At 35.9% G+C, this 20233-nt stretch overlaps 1 protein-coding gene across 2 annotated transcripts in view; it reads left to right on the top strand.

Annotated features, from left to right (window-relative positions):
• Positions 1 to 20233, top strand: part of LOC122798733 (zinc finger protein 260-like) — an 85251-nt gene that overhangs the window by 20467 nt on the left and 44551 nt on the right. For both annotated transcript variants that reach the window (XM_044067833.1, XM_044067834.1), the window contains exon 2: positions 18924 to 19050. In XM_044067833.1, coding sequence (XP_043923768.1) covers positions 18924 to 19050 — 127 coding nt within the window. The remainder of the gene's footprint in view (positions 1 to 18923; positions 19051 to 20233) is intronic.

The following is a 20233-nucleotide window of genomic DNA, read 5'->3' as shown; positions in this document are numbered from 1 at the left end:
TATTGTAGTTTTTATTAATTGGTTTGTCTGTGTGACCTTTTTACTGTTTGGTCTATTTGTTTGTAGACACAAAAAAGGAATCAGACATGTTATTTGTTCTATTTTACAACAATGTATTATTGTCCTGACTCAGGGTTGTGTAACAATCCTATTTTACCAGTTAAGAAACCAGGGAAAAATACAAATAGATTTGTACAATATTTACGAGAAGTGAACATAGTAGCACCACCAACATTTCCAGTAGTCCCTAATCATGAAACAGTACTGGACTCTATTCCATCAGACGCAACAACCTTACATATATACATACATACAAATAATTTCAGGCATGAGCATTGATGTCTTTTTAGATTACCAATATACCAAAACACTTGCACCAATAATAAATGTCCAGGCTATCCTTAAAAGCATCTAAACTCGTACTTGCTTTAATATAATTTGGTAGTCTGTTCCATGTATCAGCTGCTCTGTCACTGAACCAATTAATAAACTTCTCATTCCTAAAGAATCTTCTACATAGGTTGTCTAATGATTCTCTAGTACTTTTTGATAACCCCAAACATTCCCAGAGGTAGTTGTCTCTAAATGCCCTGTATACCTGAATAAGATCTCCTCTTTGGTATCTATAAAAGACACTGTACAAGTTCAGATATTTTAGTCTTTCGTAATAACTTTTCATATCCATGGATGCCCTTGGTATATTTCCATTGTACTCTTTCCAGTTTACTCATGCTTTTTCTCTTATAACGGTTCCATGTTGTTATTCCATACTCAAGTTTGGATCTAATGTAACTAACAAACAATAACTTCATAATTACCGGTTACCTAGACTTTATAAAACTTTTTATACAACCTATAGTTCTATAACTATCTTTAAGCAATTGGTTGATGTGATTAGAAAAACTCAAAGCTAGATGTACCCATATATCCAGGTCCTTAAATGAATATACAGTTTCAACCACTGTGTTCTGTATTAAATATTCACCTTTCAATTTATATCTTCCAGATCTCATATGTTTAGTTTTTGATGTATTTATCAGCAAATTATTCTCCTGTGCCCGAATAATCAATTTAGTCAAGTTCTTTTGCAGATATGCCTTATCAATAACACATGTAATAAATTTACCCAATTTCAGGTCATCTGCATATAGATTGTAGAACACCTCAGCTGAAAAAGTTAGGTCTGAAAGATACAGTTTAAAGAAGTAAGGGCCTAGGACAGAGCCCTGTGGGGCAAGCTGACTCTAACCAAGAATTTCACCTGTCCATTTGCTGTATGATACTTGCATGTCCTATTTGTAAGTCATGCAGCTATCCACCTTATCAAGAGTACATCGATATGTAGTTGTTCTGATTTATTGATCAGTGTTTTGTGTATGACCCTGTTAAATGTTGAAGTTAAATCTATATAGGTTACATCACCACATAATTTTTCTTTCAAAGCTGTGTTTATATTGTTATCGAACATCATGTTACAGGTGGTAATAGATCTGTTTCAACATATGCATGTGATTTATGGTTTCAAGTCCCAACCTATCCAATTCTGACAATAACTTATCAAATATTACCTTCTCCATTATTTTTTCATGACATAAAAATAGATTTAAGGGTCTGTACGACTCTGGGTTTGTCCTACTCCCCTTTCCCTTAAAGACAGGTTTAATAAGTGAAGGTCTCCAAGATTGAGGAATCACCCCATATTTATATGACTTAGTAAATAATGGATATAATGGTATTGTAAATTCTTGATTGTGTTCTCAGTTCATTATTACTAATTCTGTCTCCTCCCTGTGCTTTGTTTGGATCCAGTTTGCACCGTTCTTTTTCAATATGATCTAATTTTATTCCAGTATCTGAGGTTACCTGGATGTCATTAGGATGGCTTATCACCCCCTTTGTGGAGCCAAACTGTTTTGCATAAGATTTTGTAAAGATATCTATATAATCTGTTGTGACTGAGAATAAATTTTAGAATCTACACAGAGTTTATCAATTTGTATGTCCTTGCTCCTTCCACATGTTATGTAGATATAAAAAGGCTTCCTATTATGATTTTTATACACATTTTGTTCAAATCTTTCTTGATCTTGTCTCACACTATGCTTAATTTGTTTGTCCAGCCTGTTTATTTCATTTTGCAATGCTGTAGTTCAACCTGTCTTCCATTTCTTATATTTTTTGTCTTTTTCACCTTAATGAGGTATCTTGTTCTTATGGAAGAGTATCCCCCAATGTTGTATGCATTGATTCTGATGTTAAACATTATTTTTTTGATTTTTTTTGCTCTCAAACAATTTTTCTTTCAAAATTTTGCACATTCCATCTGCACTTTTTCTACTGAACACATCACTCCAGTTAGTTTTACATAGCGACTGCTTTGCTTCCATATTATCTGCAATTAATCTTCTGTAAATTTGTTTAGATTTCAGTTTGGCAGAATTATCTGGCAACAAATTAACCTTTATAACCCCATGATCACTGCACATCAATGATGATAAAATGTGAAGTAACTGTAATTTCTTTAGGAACACAAACAATGTCTAGTATGTTCCATTCACTGGTTAGGTTTTTTTACAATCTGAAGCAGTTGTCATTCCTGAATATACTCTGTGAATAATTTCCTTACTAATGTTGTTGAATCAAGATTATTCCTTTCTGTTTCTGGTAAATTTAAGTCCCCAGCTAATATTATTCTTCCTTCCTGTGTTTCATGTAAGAAATGTATGAATTTGTCTAGGTCATCTGCATTTGACTTTGGTGGTCTATACACTCCAACAATTGTTATATGTTCCAGGGTTGTCTTTATTGTCATTGTTACATAGTCTATAGTATCGGTGTTATCACTAAATATGTAATAATCTTATAACTATATTTAATCCTTATCAAAAACCTGCACCTGTTTTTTGTCTGTTACAGTAAAAACATTGATACCCTGACAGAACTGGTTTCCAATCATTGTTCTTTAAACATGTTTTACAAACAATGACAACATCAATCTTCTGCAAACGTAGCAAATTTTCCAACAAAAAAACTTATATTATTAATATTTCTAACATTAACAACCATCTGAGATGCATAAAATGTTACTATCTATGATGTGTAATATTTTTGACCTGGCAAAAATCCTCCCAAGTGTTTGTGGGTCTATATTATATTCTCAAATGCTTAAAAAAGCGAACGTTGATTGATCAAACTTATTTTCGCGAAACTGCAAAATATCGAAGCAGCAGAAACTCGATTTTTTTCCTAGGGAAAGAATTTGGTTGTCCGTTTCTGTTGCTTCGGTATTTTCAGTGTTATGGTGGAAAGTTACTGGTCGGATTCAGATAAGTGTGCGATTGTGTGGATGTGAGTGTTAGGGTGATTTAGATGAGTTAGGGTTAGGGCTCAGGTTAAGTGTGTGTGCGATTCAATGGACATGAGGGTTAGGGCAGATTTAAGTGAGTTAGGGTTAGGGAGCGAGTGAGGTGAGTGTGCGATAATGACAGATCTTAGGGTTAGGGTGTGGGTTAAGGTAAGTGGGTAGTTAGTGGTGTGTGCATAGTTTAGTGTAGGGTTAGGAATCAGATTTTAGGTGTATGTGTGTGGATTTCTGTTTGTTTGGTGTGCTTGTGTTGTGTGTATGTGTTTTGGATCAGCAATTTTTTTTCCCTGGGAAAAAAATTGCTGATCTGTCAGTTCGAGATTGTAAGCTTTCGCTTAAATTAGGTTGATCAATCAGCGTTCGCTTTTTTAAGCATTCGATGATATAATATAGACCCGTGTTTGTCAAATATTTCAAAATTTCTGTTGCGAAAATTCTCTTCCCTCACCTTGAGAAATGCACACCATCCTGTCTTAACACGTGTTCCCAAAACTAGGCTTGGATGTTCTACATATTTCCATTTTATTTTTAAATGGGACATTTTTTCTTGTAGGTTTTCATTCATGGTGACCTGACTATCCTTTCTATGTGTGATTTGTGAAAAATACGTCCTAACAGCAGTACAAGCTATACTATCTAATAGGGCTTCCAAGTGCCCTACTATCAGACAGTCATTGCAAATGAGATCATTTGTACTGACATAAATAAAAATAGATCCCTCCTAGCTTACATTAAGGTGTTCAATGGCTTATGTCACATCTTCTATTTTTGCTCCTGGCAAGCATAACACTATTTGATGTTCATTATCTTCTCTGCAAATGTAAGTATCAGTTCCTCTAATTGAATCTATAATTACAAGAACATCTTTCCTGACCAGATCTGAAGAATCTTCAACGTTTAATTCAGTAATATCTGCTCTATCAATTGTTAGAAATGAATCATCTTCATCACCATTAATCTTATTAATCCACCATTTTCATTGCATAATAAATCTGCAGGTATACAATTCTCATCTAGCTGGCTTTGATCATCTACGGCTTGAGGCATATAGTTAATATCTGTCTTTCTCTTCTTTTTTCTTACAGTAATATTCTTCAATCTTTCCCATTCAGTTTTGATTTCTTCCTTTTCACCTGTCCGTTGCCTCTTTTTTTCTACCTTCTCTTTTCAAAAAATGATGCTTTTCACTGTAGACTGAAGGTTTTCTGATAGAAAAATGTTATCATTCCCTGTAATCTGTGCATTACGTAACAAAGCAGTATACTTTTTAGTATATATTCTCTTTAGTTTATAGACAGACATCAGTTTATTTTTCTTTGTGGTCATTTGCCGTGAATTTCTTCCTTTCTTTCTTTCGTTTTCTGTTTCCTTCTAAACACTGAATCCTCGGATTGCTGAATACGTGCATCCAGAATTCCAAATTTGTCAGGGGGGATCATCTTGTTTCACAAGGGTTGAATGATATTTACAGACAATAGGCATATCCTCTCCTAAATGTGTTCTATTTGCTGTTTGCCTAACATTATTTATCTCACCAGTCCAGTCATTAATATGTGTAACAACAGTTCTCCAAGACGTGCCAATTGCACAAGTGCAATCATCATCAGCAAGCCTACATTTACTTCTAATAACGGTAAGCAAATCATCCAACTTTTGACATGAGGAACTCAGATCACCACTGTTATCAGGTATTACCTTTCATTATGCATTGCATTTATTATACAGTACAAGATATATGAGCTTTAGCAAATCATTAACGGCATACTGATTAAAGGAATCCATATTCAGCTTCAGTTGAATAAAACATAAAAGAAAAAAGTAATCAAAATCAGTAACAACAGAATTCAAAGAGAACTTAAATCAACTTATATAAGAAAAATCACACAAGTAATATACAATTAAATACTAACGTAAGTACAGTAAAGTTGTTGTTCTGATCGTACAAGTTCTGAAAGTCAGACTTTCCTTTATGTTGCACCCAGTAGCTCCTTCTCACTATCGCTTTCAGTCAGTCACACTTCTTTTAACAGTAAAGATCAATAAATCACAAACCAAGATAGGATTGTTTAGATACGCTCTGGATTGTCCTGTGTGACTTTATAACTGACTAGGCCCCTTGGGATGGCCAGAGCTTGCCTGTCTAAAACCTATCCCTTTCTAACAACTAACAGTGAAAATTAAAGGTAAAACAAAATATAAATCAAAGTAAATCTTCTTGTCAACAAGCTAACCATTCATTCCTACAAACAGTGAAAACAGTGTAAAAAATGTAAAATAAAACTTATTTTACTAGTCAACTCCACAGTAAATCACAAACCAAGATAGGATTGTTTAGATAAGCTCTGGATTGTCCCCTCTGTGGTCTGTGTGAATTTATAGCTGACTAGGCCCCTTGTGATGGCTAGAGCTTGCCTGTCTAAAACCTATCCACTTTCTAACAACCAACTGTGAAAATTAAAGGTAAAACAACAAAATATAAATCAAAGTAAATCTTCTTGTCAACAAGCTATCCATTCATTCCTACAAACAGTGAAAAACAGTGTAAAAAATGTAAAATAAAACTTATTTTACTAGTCAACTCCACAGTAAATCACAAACCAAGATAGGATTGTTTAGTTAAGCTCTGGATAGCTATTTTCTCTGCATTCTTTTCTATCCCTATATGTCTAGATAGCCAATATAATGCATTTACATGTAGCGGGCAATAGTACACCTGGAACAGATAACTACTGGGATATGTAGAATCACCTATCCTTTTCTCTAGAGAAATGAAAAAAGCAACTAGACAAGGTTAAATTTCCTTGCAGTTCTACTCTAATTCATTGTGTAGATGATTTGTTTTTAACTTCAAAAAACCCAAATGACTGCAAACAGAATATTATTTTTCCTTCTGACAAAGCAGAGTATGATTTTAAGGTCAATAAAGACAAACTGCAGTTGTGGAAATTGCAGCTTCAGTGCTTGGGACATCTTATTTCAGAAGTTGCTAGACAGATCTTGCTGTCACACATTCCTGTGATTCAAACTGCACCACACCTACTTTATGAAAACAGTTGCAAGCCTTCTTAGGACTGACAGGTTACTGTTGACAATGGATTTCTAATTATGTAGAAGGCGTGAAATCTTTATTAGAATTAATAAAGGATACCTCAGAACCTTTACCTTGGCAGGACTGTCATGATCAAGCTTTTGTACAAATGAAAACATTACTGTTAAACGCTCCTGCACTTGGGTTACCAGAATATTCTAAAAGATTTTTCTTGCACTGCAGTGCAAGGAATAAAGTAGCACTAGGATTATCATCACAACATGGAAATGATGGTTCTAGTCTGATCACTTGCTTCAATATGAATATTGATCCTATAGCAACAGCTCTCCCCTACTGCCTTGGGGCAGTGGCCATGATGGCAGGCTTAGTGGAAATGGTGGCTACTCTAACTCTTGGGCACATGACTTATGTGACAGTTCCACATTTCATAGAGGCATTGTTATTAAAGATTAAAAGATTAAAACACCATACTTATCTGCAACATGACTGTCTAAATATGAGTTGTCTTTACATAATAACACTTCACAGATTGTTCGATGTCCACCACTTAACCCCGCCTCTTTAATCCTGACAGCTGAAGGAGAATCTCACAACTGTGTAGATTTTGTAATGCTATGCTTCCTCCTAGGTTGGATTTAAAAGACATTCCATTGCAGAATCCAGATCTAATTCTTTTTTGTGGATTCCTCCTGTGTTCGAAGAGATTATGGTGAACTTCTAGCAGCCTTTTCCATTTGTACACAAGACAGAATTTTGTTAACTGAACAATTAAATGGAAATGTGTCTTCTCAAATAGCTCAACTTGTAGACATCACTGAAGCCTGTAAGAAGGGCAAAGATCAATCAGTGACCATTTTTACAGACTCGCATGATACTTATGGAGTAGTTCATGATTTTTGGATACTTTGGAAAGAACAAGGTTATTTGACTTCAGCAGGAACTGTTACTAAAAATTCTGTTTCTGTTAATGATTTATTATATGCCTTACTATTACCAAAGGAAATTGCTTTTAAATGTGCTGTATATACAAGTGATGATTCCTTTATAACTAAGGGAAATAGTATTGCAGATATGGCAGTAAGTCCAGCTACATTGACTTGTCCTGTTCAACTTTTATTTGTGCAGCAGTTAAACAAAACTGACACTGTTTCTTTGCAGAAACTTTTCAGAATCAGAATGATGACTCTGAAAGAGTGAGGTGGATAAGTGATGGCTGCAGTCAGTCTCCAGCACTTTTGTGGCGACACCTGGATGGACAACTAGCAGTCCCACAAAATTTCTCAACTCAGTTGATTAATACCTACCATTTACCTTTTAATTTGGGCAAAAATGCATTAATAAAACAGATTTCCAATGATTTGTATGCCCCCTATTTTTCAGAAGTTGCTCAACATTTTTTAAATACTCGTATTATTTGCCTAGAAAACTGTGTGTCTAATTTTGTTTTCAAACACTGAAAAAGCCTTTGGGGCTGTTCTGTTCCACATAATGACACTTTATTGAACTTCTTCAAGTACTGAACTCTAAATATGCATTAGTAGTTGTTGACACTTTTTCTGGATTGGTAGAGGTGTATCACTGTGTGAAAAATTTTGCAAAGACAGTAGCTAAGAAACTATTAACAAAATTGATTCCAAGATTTTGGGTTCCTTGTTGCATTCTTGTATTCAATCAGATCAGGGCACTTATTTTACTAGTCAAGTAATACAGCAAAGTTGCAAAATTCTAAATGCTAAATTGTAGTTACATTGTCCTTATCAACCACAAGCTTCAGGACTTGTGGAAAGGGCTAATCAGTCAATCAAAACCCGTTTAGCCAAAATCTGTGAGGAGACTGGTCTTAGGTGGCCAGAAGTTTTACCTTTAGTTTTATTCAGCATGAGAAGTGCAGTTAGTATTACTAGAAATCTGTCCGCTTATGAAATCCCCCCTTATGAAATTCTTCAGGGCAGGCCAGAATCTGGAATTACAAGACATTGATGAATCAGTTTTCTTGTATTGCAGATCTCTGTGTTTTGTCTTGCAGAATTATCACGAGTCTGCTTTACCTGTAGTACAATGACCTACAGAATGGAAAGGTGATGAAGTGCAGCCCAGAAATGTTATGTACATTAAGGCACCCTCCCAGGGAGACACACTCAGCCCCTTTCACCCTTATGAAATTCTTGTGGGCAGGCCTATGAAAATGCCTGCTACACCCTTTCCCAGGAATCTGGAATTGCAAGACAGTGATAAATCAGTTTTCTTATATTGCAAATCTCTGTTCTGTCTTGCAGAATTATCACAAGTCTGCTTTACAGTCATTACATTGACTTACAGAATGCAAAGATCGTATATTGCAGTATGGAGATTTTTTTCTACCTTGAGGTACACTCCCAGCGAGAGAGAGACAGCACCAGATGGAAGTGGCCCTACTTGGTTTTGCTCACCACTACTACCGCCATCTGTTGTGAATGCCTCCCCATTTGGATCCTTGTGTTGTATGTCAAGAAGATCCGTCCTCATGATGGGTCCAGTCAAGACCCCATTTAAATCATTCCACATGAACAAGAATCTATTGCAAGCAGAACCAGATTAAAAAAAAAAAAAAGCAGGATACAATTACATCTGGAAGTGACAGTCAATAATGTTTGCCTCCAGGTCATATCCAGAACTTAATATGAGTTATTTGCCATCCAGACTGGATTCAATATTTGCCATGCATATTTAATCTGGAAGTGAATGCAGCTGAGTAACCCTTTGTTCCACACCTGTAAGTGAAATCATGTGACTATATTACTTCATCCTGGTGATTCTTCTTCAACATCTGCTGAGATTTTTTTCGTATTTCTGAATTCAACATCAGTGATTCATCATGCCTTTTGGACAGTGACATAAACAATGTATTACCCAAACCAAATTCATTTGTGAAGTCATTTGCAGTCCATGCTTTTCATCAGAGATTATTGCTTTTCATCAGAGATTATTTGGTGATTGATTTTTTAATGACTATGAACAAACAACTCATCACCCATCAGCTAGGTTCAATAAGGCAGCGATGAGACACCGGCTTGGACTAAATGACTTATAAAATACTGCGTGAATCATATAATTATTCTAATGTTACTTTATCTATAATTATATGCATAAACTTGTTAACATACCTTATATCTAGAAAATAGGTATTACCATATAATAGTGAGGGATGTAAACAATAAAAATTTAAAATTAGAAATAAAACTTCATACTATATTTTCATATTATGTGTAATTGTTTCGCGACAAGGAAACATTTGTTACATCTACCCTTACTGTAATTCAAGAAAAGGTTTTATAGATATATACTCATTTAAACCTGGTTCCCACTCATTTAAACCTGGTTCCCTTGTTGCATCTGTTCTTATTTGCCAGACAGTCTCCCTCTTACTTAATACTGCCTTTGAATTTCCTCCCCTAAGGGAATTATAAACCTGATCTATAATTCCAAATCTAAAACTATGTCCCTCATTATATTTTTTTATATGTCTATAAAGTGTGTTTTTTGTATCTTTGTTTTTTATTTTATATAGGTGTTCGTAAATCCGCTTACGTAACTGCCTCTCAGTTTTTCCTATATAAAACACAGAACATTATACACATTTTGCCAAATATATGATATTTTTTGTTACAGTTTCCCCTTTTAAACTTAATGTACGTCTTGTTGATATCATCCAGTTTACATCCATCATCTTCATTGATCACATAACACTGTTTACATGACCCACATTTCTTGGTTGCCCCATTTTTATTAATGTTGATTTTATCTCCTGAACCATGTTGTAAGTATTTTCTTATACTCATACCCGTCTTATATACAAAACTATGTTTTGGGCCTACTATATTTTTTACCTCATCTTCCACTATTAAAGAATTCCAATGTTTCATAGTTTCATAGTTTCATAGTATAGTACTAGGCTATCTGCCCTGGGGCATTTGTAAGCCTAGCCATAGTGATGTGGTTTTTGCCACCCCGTGAAATGGTACAAAAATGTACTGAATAAATCTAGAATACTGTGCCTCTGTCTAGTAGTGACACAATGAAGGTCCCCTTATATAATAGAATTAGTTTACTGTGCCCCTGTCTAGCAGTGACACAGATGTGATCCCTGGGGTAAACTTACGATCTCCCATCCACTCATCAAGATTTCTCTTGAAGAGAGTCAGTGAGGGCTCTGCCTAATCTGAACTGGGATCCTGTTCCAAAGCATGGGAAGCCTCTGGGTTATGAATCTATCCCTCCAGCATGTCCTATTCATACTTGTGCCGAGGTTTAAGTCTTTAGCTCTCATGGTCCTGATGGATTTGGATTTTTGAGGTGGAGCATGTCCATCAGATCCTGATTGGACATGGCCTTGTACGTCAGGCAGAGATCACCTCTGAGCAGGCGGTATGCTACTGAATAGAGCTGAAGTTTCTTTAGTCTGGCAGAATAAGACATATGTTGGAGACCCTTGATCCTTTTGGTGAGGTACTTTTGTGGTCTCTCCAGCTGTTGCAAATGCCGGGTGAGGTACATACCAAATGGGGCATTGTACTCAATCATGGGTCTGATGAGTGAGGAATATAGGGGTACAATGACATCCTTGGTGTGCAAGGTAGAATGTTTTTCTAACCACTTTGGCAACGTGGGTGTCAAATGAGAGGTCGCTGTCTACTTGGGTCCCTAGGTCTCTGATTACTTTTTCCATACACAGTGGGTTGCTGTCTATGTGATAATTTGTGGATACTTTGTTTTTTCCAAAAGGGATGACTATACATTTTTTGGCATTTAGTTTAAGGCCGTGACTACGGCACCAGTTGTCCGTTTCAGTGAGGCCTTTTTGTAGGATGTGTGTGTCTGCTGGTGTATCGACTATGGAGCCTAGTTTGCAGTCATCTGCGAACTTTGTCAGCCACAGCCCTCCCATGTTTGCTTTAACATCTGAGAAATAAATGCCGAACAAGAGGGGTCCCAGGACAGATCCCTGTGGGACACCACTTGTGACTGGCTTTGAGTCTGACATTGCTCCAGCGATTTTAACTTTATGGGTTCTGTCCTTTAGCCAGTTTGCAACCCATCTAGTGATGTAAGGGTTTACTTTTAAGCTGTTTAGCTTATCTATGACGCCTGAGTGGGGTATTGTGGCGAAGGCCTTAGCCAAGTCCAGGTATGCTTTATGGACTGCTTTGCCCTCATCAATGGCTCTAGTGACTGTTTTGAAAAAGTCAACCAGGTTTAAAAGGCAGGATTTGCCCTTTACAAAGCCGAACTGGGTGGGGTCAAGTGTCTGTAGGTCCCCTATGTCTCTGTTTATGAGTTCCATAATGATTCTTTCCATAGCTTTGCAGACCAGGCTAGTTAAGCTTATGGGGCGGTAGTTTCCAGGGTCTGCAGAGGCACCCCCCTTGTGGAGTGGGACCACTGTTGCTGTACGCCAGTGTTCAGGTACATATCCCGAAGTAAGGCTAAGGTTAAATAGCATTTTTATGTGTGTGTTTAGCTCCTCTTGGAGTTCACGTAACACGTACCCCGGGATACCGTCAGGTCCCATTGATGCTGTGTTTTTTGCTTTGTTTAGGGCGGTTCTCACTTGGACATATGAGATGACAGGGAGATTACATTCAGCTGGGATAAGTATTTCTTCTTTTGGGGGTGAAGGAGGGGAGAAATTTGCACTGAACCTGTCAGCCAGAATGTTAGCAATATCTGTGGGTTCAGTGTATTTTTTGTTGTTGTGAACCAACTCTGAGCATATCTGAGGGTTTCACCAGGTTTCTAACATAGCTGAAGAAGGCTTTGTGGTTATCTTTAGTGTCCTTAGCGATTTTTCTCTCAAAGTTTGCCTTGGATGTTTTTATGAGAGAACGTAGTTTTCTGCTAATGTTGATCAGAGATGTCTTCCCTTCATGGGATTTCGCTCTGACGTGCAGTAGCTTCCTTCTTTTGTTATACAGTTTGTTTATGGCTGAGGTCCACCAGACAGGACGCTTACATTTGGTGGAGAGGGACTTGGATTTGTTTGGGATTGCATGATCCATGCGTTCTTGGAGATGTCCATAGAAAGCATTTGTGAAGGATTCGGCATTGTGGGATCTGGTATCCACTGGCACAGTGGGCTTAAAGGATACCATCTCAGTCTTAAGAAGAGTGATCTGCTTTTGAGAAGTTTTTCACTGTGGTCTTTTGTGCTGGTTTCATAATAATAATCCTAATTTCATTACTATATGGTGAATACAAATTCCAGAGTTCATAGAATATATTAATCAGACTAGTGAATTTTTAAAGTTTACATATAATATCAGTAAAGAAGGGATAGCTTATTTAGATATATTTATAAGACATACAATGAATGGCTTCCAGTCCGAAATATATCGGAAAGAAACATTTTCGAACGGATATCTGGAATATACTAGTGATCATCCAAAACATATTTTGAAAAACATATTTAAAGGACAATGCATAAGGGTAGCAAGAATGTCTTCTAATTTTGAGGTAATGGAAAAGGAGATGGAATTTGTTACCTCTATGTTTGCTAATAGGGGTTACTCTAGATGGTTATTAGAAGATGTATCTAACTACATTAGAAATGAGTGGGGTAAAAAATATCCCCCCATTTTAGGTATGGAGTTTATTAATAAGAATAAGGTTCCAAATGAAATAAATTCCTTTAATAGAGTATGTGTTTTGATGTATTCACCATATAGTAATGAAATTAGGAATATTATTATGAAACATTGGAATTCTTTAATAGTGGAAGATGAGGTAAAAAATATAGTAGGCTCAAAACCTAGTTTTGTATATAAGACAGGTATGAGTATAAGAAAATACTTACAACATGGTTCAGGAGATAAAAATCAACATTAATAAAAATGGGGCAACCAGGAAATGTGGGTCATGTAAACAGTGTTATGTGATCAATGAAGATGATGGATGTAAACTGGATGATATCAACAAGACGTACATTAAGTTTAAAAGGGGAAACTGTAACAAAAAATATCATATATCTGGCAAAATGTGTATAATGTTCTGTGTTTTATATAGGAAAAACTGAGAGGCAGTTACGTAAGCGGATTTACGAACACCTATATAAAATAAAAAACAAAGATACAAAAAACACACTTTATAGACATATAAAAAAATATAATGAGGGACATAGTTTTAGATTTGGAATTATAGATCAGGTTTATAATTCCCTTAGGGGAGGAAATTCAAAGGCAGTATTAAGTAAGAGGGAGACTGTCTGGCAAATAAGAACAGATGCAACGAGGGAACCAGGTTTAAATGAGTATATATCTATAAAACCTTTTCTTGAATTACAGTAAGGGTAGATGTAACAAATGTTTCCTTGTTGTGAAACAATTACACATAATATGAAAATATAGTACGAAGTTTTATTTCTAATTTTAAATTTTTATTGTTTACATCCTTCACTATTATATGGTAATACCTATTTTCTAGATATAAGGTATGTTAACAAGTTTATGCATATAATTATAGATAACAAAGTACCATTAGAATAATTATATGATTCACACAGTATTTTATAAGTCATGACAGGGTAGTTCACTCGTGAAGTCACGTAAGATGTTATAGTAAAGTTTTTATTGTAGGAACAATATGATGTTTATTTTAAATTATAATGCATATTATTTTGTATTAGTATAGGGCATATATATATATATATATATATATATATATATATATATATATATATAAAATCTATTAATTGATGATTTAGATTAAGTATGTCAGTTTTATGTGTTTATATTTATTCATTGTTTATTTATTTTTTTGTTAAATAATAGCACTTGCACTTTAAATTTGTGAAGCACATTTGGCGCCAAAAAGTTTTTAAATTAGCGTATTGATACACAATTAAGTGTTCTGATGAAGTCTGCATGCTTAGCAGATGAAAGCGCTTAACGTGGATGTTATAGAGTTTGGAAGTGTTTTATTAAAGTTTTTATTTAGTCCGAGCCGGTGTCTCATCGCTGCCTTATTGAACCTAGCTGACGGTCGTTAGTCTGTTTCTTTTCCTTTTCTGGTGTTGTTCTGTGTTTGACATTCAAACTCATCACCCATGTTTGCAGTTTCTCCAAAACCCTTTCCTGCCCCACCATGCTTATTTTTCTTACAAACCTATTATTGGGACAGCTACTGTCATTTCATCATTATTTTAGTTTGCTTGTTTTTTGCCATTTCATCATTAGTCTAGGTTGCTTGCTTTTGCCATCCAGAACCATGAGTACATCATCATCTGCAACCACTGGAACCATAAGTACTGACCCATTTCTTAATAGGCATTACTAAAAACAGAGGAGGTTATTTGGTTAAAGTTGAATCAAGAACACCCGAATGGCATCCTAGATTTAATACTTTTCTGCTGCTTTGGACACATATGGAGAACTCTCAGTATTAGTGACTGTTGGGGTTTTGTGCATTTACCTACTGCACTTGATGGGGGTATTCCATCAATCCCTATACCAGTGGCTGATACAGTGCTTCTTACTGCATTTTGTACTGTTTTTCTCACTAAAAGTTGAAAGGTTAAACATGCTCCTACCCCCTTTTCATCTATCAGTGACTGGTAAAGGGCATGTTTGCTATTGTAAAAATGGAAGCCCTTTTTGTTGGAAACAGTGCTTGCAATTTCACTTGGAGAATTTATGATGGAGCTGCAGGGTAGGGTATGGCAACAATGCATGAGTATTATTATATTTGTGGAGATCAAGCTTATCCCTGGTTACCTACAGGCTAGACTGGTTGTGGTTATATAGGTAATGTTATACCAGCTATATGACATACAGCTGTTTTACCTGAATGTAAGATTCATAATGATCATCACAGAAGAGATACTAAAGTCACTCCAAACAAAGCTGAAAAATGTGTGCCTCCTGGGTTTATCAAAATACTGTTCAAAAGGCTGCTTTTAAAGAACTTGCTCACATGGACCTTGGCGATATGTTAATTTCTAAAGCAGGAATTATGCCAGCTTATAGGGCAGTGAAAAGGAAACTGTCTTAACTCTCAGAAATTTTAAGTAATTCTACGTTTTGAATCCATTAATTTGACTACTTAAGAAATGACTGTCATGGGTAGTGTGGTGTTACAGAATCGAATGGTACTTGATTTCACCTTCGCTATTAAAAAGGGGTATGTGCACACTCATCAACACAGAGTGCTGCTCTTTTATTCCTGATAATACAAGTTACTGAACTTTCACATGCTAAAGAAGTTGATAGTTCCCAGTAGGCATGGCTAACTAATCTTTTCTCTGGATGAGGAGGAGGAGGTATTTTAACGTTTTTTTATGCTTGTAGCAATTACAATTGTATTATTAGATGTTATCATTTAAGTTAAAAGCTTCCATTTTAAAGCTATTAGAATCCAGAAGGAGTGTCAACATACAAATATATTAGGTTAAATCAGTGCCACTTACCACATCAGATAAAAATCATAGTGTATTAGAAGGTGAAAATAAAGTGTTGCAAGATTTTAATAGATTGTATGATAATATATATAAGTTAATGTGAAAACAAATGTTAAGGAGGAGAATGTACAGCTGAACATTATTTATAGTATTCAGAGTATGTTTTCATTCCATCAAGATATAGACATGTTTTTATGGATAATAAGGCTATATTTTTGAGATGACTGTATAGAAAGTGTTCGTGTCGGGGACAGAAGGAAATTGCATGAGAAGAGTGTCTGACATCAAGTGAAAAAGTGTCCGCTCATCTGAAAACCTATAGTCATTGTCCAGTCATAAAGAAATGCATGATATAAATAATGCTTTCCATCATCAGCTGGGGGAATGTGAAGGGTGAGGCATATGAGGCATACAGAGAAGGAAAAATGTTGAGTGTGTATTTTATTTTTAAATATGTTTTCACCTCAAGATAGATTCCTGATTGTTTTTAGTCTGCTTCTAATGATTTACTTCCTGACAAATATTAAAATGCTAGCATGGCAAAGTGTAGAAAGTTATTTTGTGGAATATGGAACTTATGCCTAATATGGAAAATCATAAGGATAGAGTCTAGAGATCTTAGCAGAATTAATGCTGTAGTGTTCATTTTAATTGGTCAATGGCTGTTCTGTGATTGTTACAGTAATGTCGCTTTTAATCAGAAAAGGTATAAAAAATAATGATTCTCCTGTTTGAGGACATGGGGACTTGGATTTTCTAGTCTCCCACGTGCATTACTTTCTTTGGAATAAAATAAATTATTTATTCTGTTCTGAAATGTGTCGTGAATGTTATTTGGTACCTTAATTTTAAACCATTTCCTAATTTTTTTGAAGACATAATTAATTTTTTTCTGCATGTATTACTGAATGTATTCAAACTGTATGTCTCCAGATGCATCCTATTATGAGGGAAGAGAAGGAGCCAACTACAGAAGAATTAAGAACAGAACTTAATTATGGACATAATTAACAAATTATGGAACTCACTCCCACCCACAATTACCTCCATACCATCATGCACACACTTCAAAACTTTACTAAAAGTACAACTAAAAACATGCTGGCTATGCCCTTGCAACTCTCACTCTAATATCATCCACCCCATCCAACCACTACCTTTCTTTCCACTCCGCTAACTACCTTGATTATAGTAAGCTCAGATGCTCATAAGCCAGTACTTATTATACAGCACAAACTGCTTCTTCTTGTAACATTTGTTAATGTCTGGTATGCACTTCACAGATAAAGATTCTAGTTGTCTACTGATGTACTATGTTCTTCATCTGGAAATATGTTGTAAGTAATTGCTATGTAAATTGTTATTCACTATGTAATCCAATGTATATACTGTCTGTTTATTTTAACTGTGGAGCTTTTCTCCCTGGGCCTCCGCTGAAAATGGACCTACGTCCAGTCGGACACTCCCGGTCAACAAATTTAAATAAATAAATAAATAAATAAGGAAATGTAGTTATGGAAAGCAGCAGGCTCAGATAAGGTCACCGCAGATATGATAAAGATGTGGAGGGAGTTAGGAGAGAAATGGCTCCTGTGGGTACTCATAGCATTGTGGAGAAAAAGGTGCATCCCAGATGACTGGAGAATAAGCAAACCTGTGCCTGTATTCAAGAACAAATGAGACATTCACAACCATGGGCAGTTCAGAGATATGAAACTCCTGTCACTTTGCATGAAAGTTCTGGAGAGAATGATTGATAAATGAATATGTAGAGGAGTAGAAAGTAAGATGGGAGATGAGCAGTTTGGTTCAGTTCAGGATGCAGCACAACTGACCCAATAATTGTAGTGAGACAGATAATTGAGAAGAAGCTACAAATGAGGAAAGAGTCCAACTGACCTAGACTTAGAGAAAGGATATGATAAGGTCCCACAAAAGCTGATATGGGCAGTCCTTGCGGAGTTCAGAATCCCAGAAACACTGTTAGAATTAATGCAAACTATGTACAAAGACTCAATGACTCAATTGCAAACAGTGTTCATTTTTTACAGACTTCAGCACTCAGCTCTGAGCCCACTACTGTTCATACTGGTGATAGACTACATTGGCAAACAGGTTGGAGGGGAGAAATCAAAAGGTTGCTGTATGCAGATGATGTAGCATTATAGGCAGACTCTGAACAAGAACTTCAGCAAGGGATAAGGGAATGGAATGCAAAACTGAAGGCACATGGGATGAAACTGAATACAGATAAGACAGTTGTAATGGTAGCAAATGGGGGAATCAGAAGAAGCTGAGAATTGAGATAGAAGGGAAGATAGTGGAACAGAATAATAGGTTCAAATATGTTGGAGGGTAGTTGAGGAGAAGAGAAGTCTGAATGAAGAGGTCAAAGCTGAAATCAGAGGAGTTGCAGCCAAATGGCATAGAGTGTCAGGTGTAGTCTATGACAGAAGAATGCTAAAGAAGTTGAAAAGCAAGGTGTACAAAACAGTGGTGCGATTCATACTACTTTATGGTACAGAAACGTGGACAGTAAAGCTAGAAAGAGCAAAAGCCAAAGCAACTCCAATTACAGAAAAGGATTACTGTGGTTCAGGCACATGTAGAAAAGCAGAAAACAATATGGTGAAGAAGGTTTGGGACAGACAGGAATAAGGCAAGAGGAAATGAGGGCATCCGGCAGAGAGGTAGATAGATTGTGTCAGGGAAGACAAGTGACAGTCAGGCATGAGTATCGAGGAAGGTAGGAAAGTGGCATTAAAATGAGATGGTGACAGTTGACATGACACCCTGACCCCATGTAGAAAATGGGGAAAAGTGGATGATGGTGATGATGATGATGATGATGATTCTGTTGCCAGCCCTACTTTGAGTAATAATTCACGGGTTAATAGAAGAAAAGAACATAAGGGGATCATTCCACCTGATAAGCTACTCATGAAATTGTTGAGTCGTCACTTACCTATTACTTTCTAGGGAGAAATGGAGAGGTGATTTTGTAATTGTGTTTGAAATATTTTAGTTTCAACTGTATGTGCAGTCACATCAAGTTAAAGCTAACAGAGTATGTGTATTTTCAGGTGCCAGAAAGATTTGAAGATGTTGCCATTGAGTTCTCAAGTGAAGAATGGAGGATGCTGAGTAAAGAGGAGAAAGTGTTGTACAAAGAAGTGATGGTAGAGAACTTTGAGAACATGGTTTCTCTAGGTGAGAGAACAATCTCAGAAGCACCATTTTTATTTGTGGGTACACCTGTGTATATACACAAAGTTTGCTCTTCCTTGTTCTAAAAATGTGTTACCTTATGCAAATTAAAGGGCTGTTAACTACATTTATCTTGTGTATTTTCTTTAATTTATTTATTTTTCACTTTGCAAATATATAACTTCATTGCTCACAACTGCCTTTTTCATAAGTGAATTAAGTGCTTTAACCCGGTTAACTAATGTGTCCACAGTCAGTCATTTTGCAAGCAGAGATTCTGAGAGTAAAATACAAATTTGTGTGAAATAGTGTATTTTACTGGTCAGTAGATGTTTGTGTCAAACTTTCTTTTGCTAGAAGAGGTGAGGAATTCCATCCTAAAGCTAAAATATGTTTTTTTTTTCAGTAGTTTTTTACCTTGATTTTGGAAAGACTTTATATGATTACTTTGCAGTATCAGATCATTGAATCCTGAGTCACTTAACACTGAATATACAATACAGAAACATGCATATGTGCTACACAACATATCATGAAACTGTCTTGAAGATTTTCTTGTCAGGACGTCAAATTGTAGTGAGTTTGGAAAACTAAAAGGTTGAACTGAAGTGCAGCAAATGATATCAGTAATTTCAGTAGGGGTACTGTGTTCATTAGTCTGTAACTTCTGACAAAAACATCAGACATCAATGCCTACTGTCTCAAAATGAAGAAAACACTAAAAAATGTAGGCTATTACATGACACTTTATTTCCCATGCCCCCTCAACCGTAGATCTTAAAACTCTGTCTTTAAAATTCAAGACAAAACCAAAATAAGGAACAATGACCCCAGATCAGGGATACTTTGTAAACATTGAAAATGGGTGTACAGAAATGTATTAAAATTACAGTTGGTTAACACTGAAAAATTTGACACAAGATAATAAAAAAATAAATCACTGACACCTTAGTACACATGCTCACATACAACTCCGTAGCATGAAAATAACAACAGCATGTTTTTTTTTTGCAGTGGGAAGGGGGCAAAGCCCACCTGCTGATTATGTATACCAGCTGTGATTTCACCAAACTGTATAAAGAGCATATTACCCATTGTTGGTATTACAGTAACCTCGTACAAAAAGTTGACAGCTTTCTTAAAGGTTCATAGGTAAGTACTAGGCTATCTGCCCAAGGGCATTTAT

The sequence above is a fragment of the Protopterus annectens genome, chromosome 3.part1 (genome assembly GCF_019279795.1).
Source record: "Protopterus annectens isolate FY-2018-M chromosome 3.part1, PAN1.0, whole genome shotgun sequence".
NCBI lineage: Eukaryota > Metazoa > Chordata > Ceratodontiformes > Protopteridae > Protopterus > Protopterus annectens.
The sequence above is the reverse complement of the archived record's forward strand: the minus strand, read 5'-3'. Positions and strand labels throughout refer to the sequence as shown.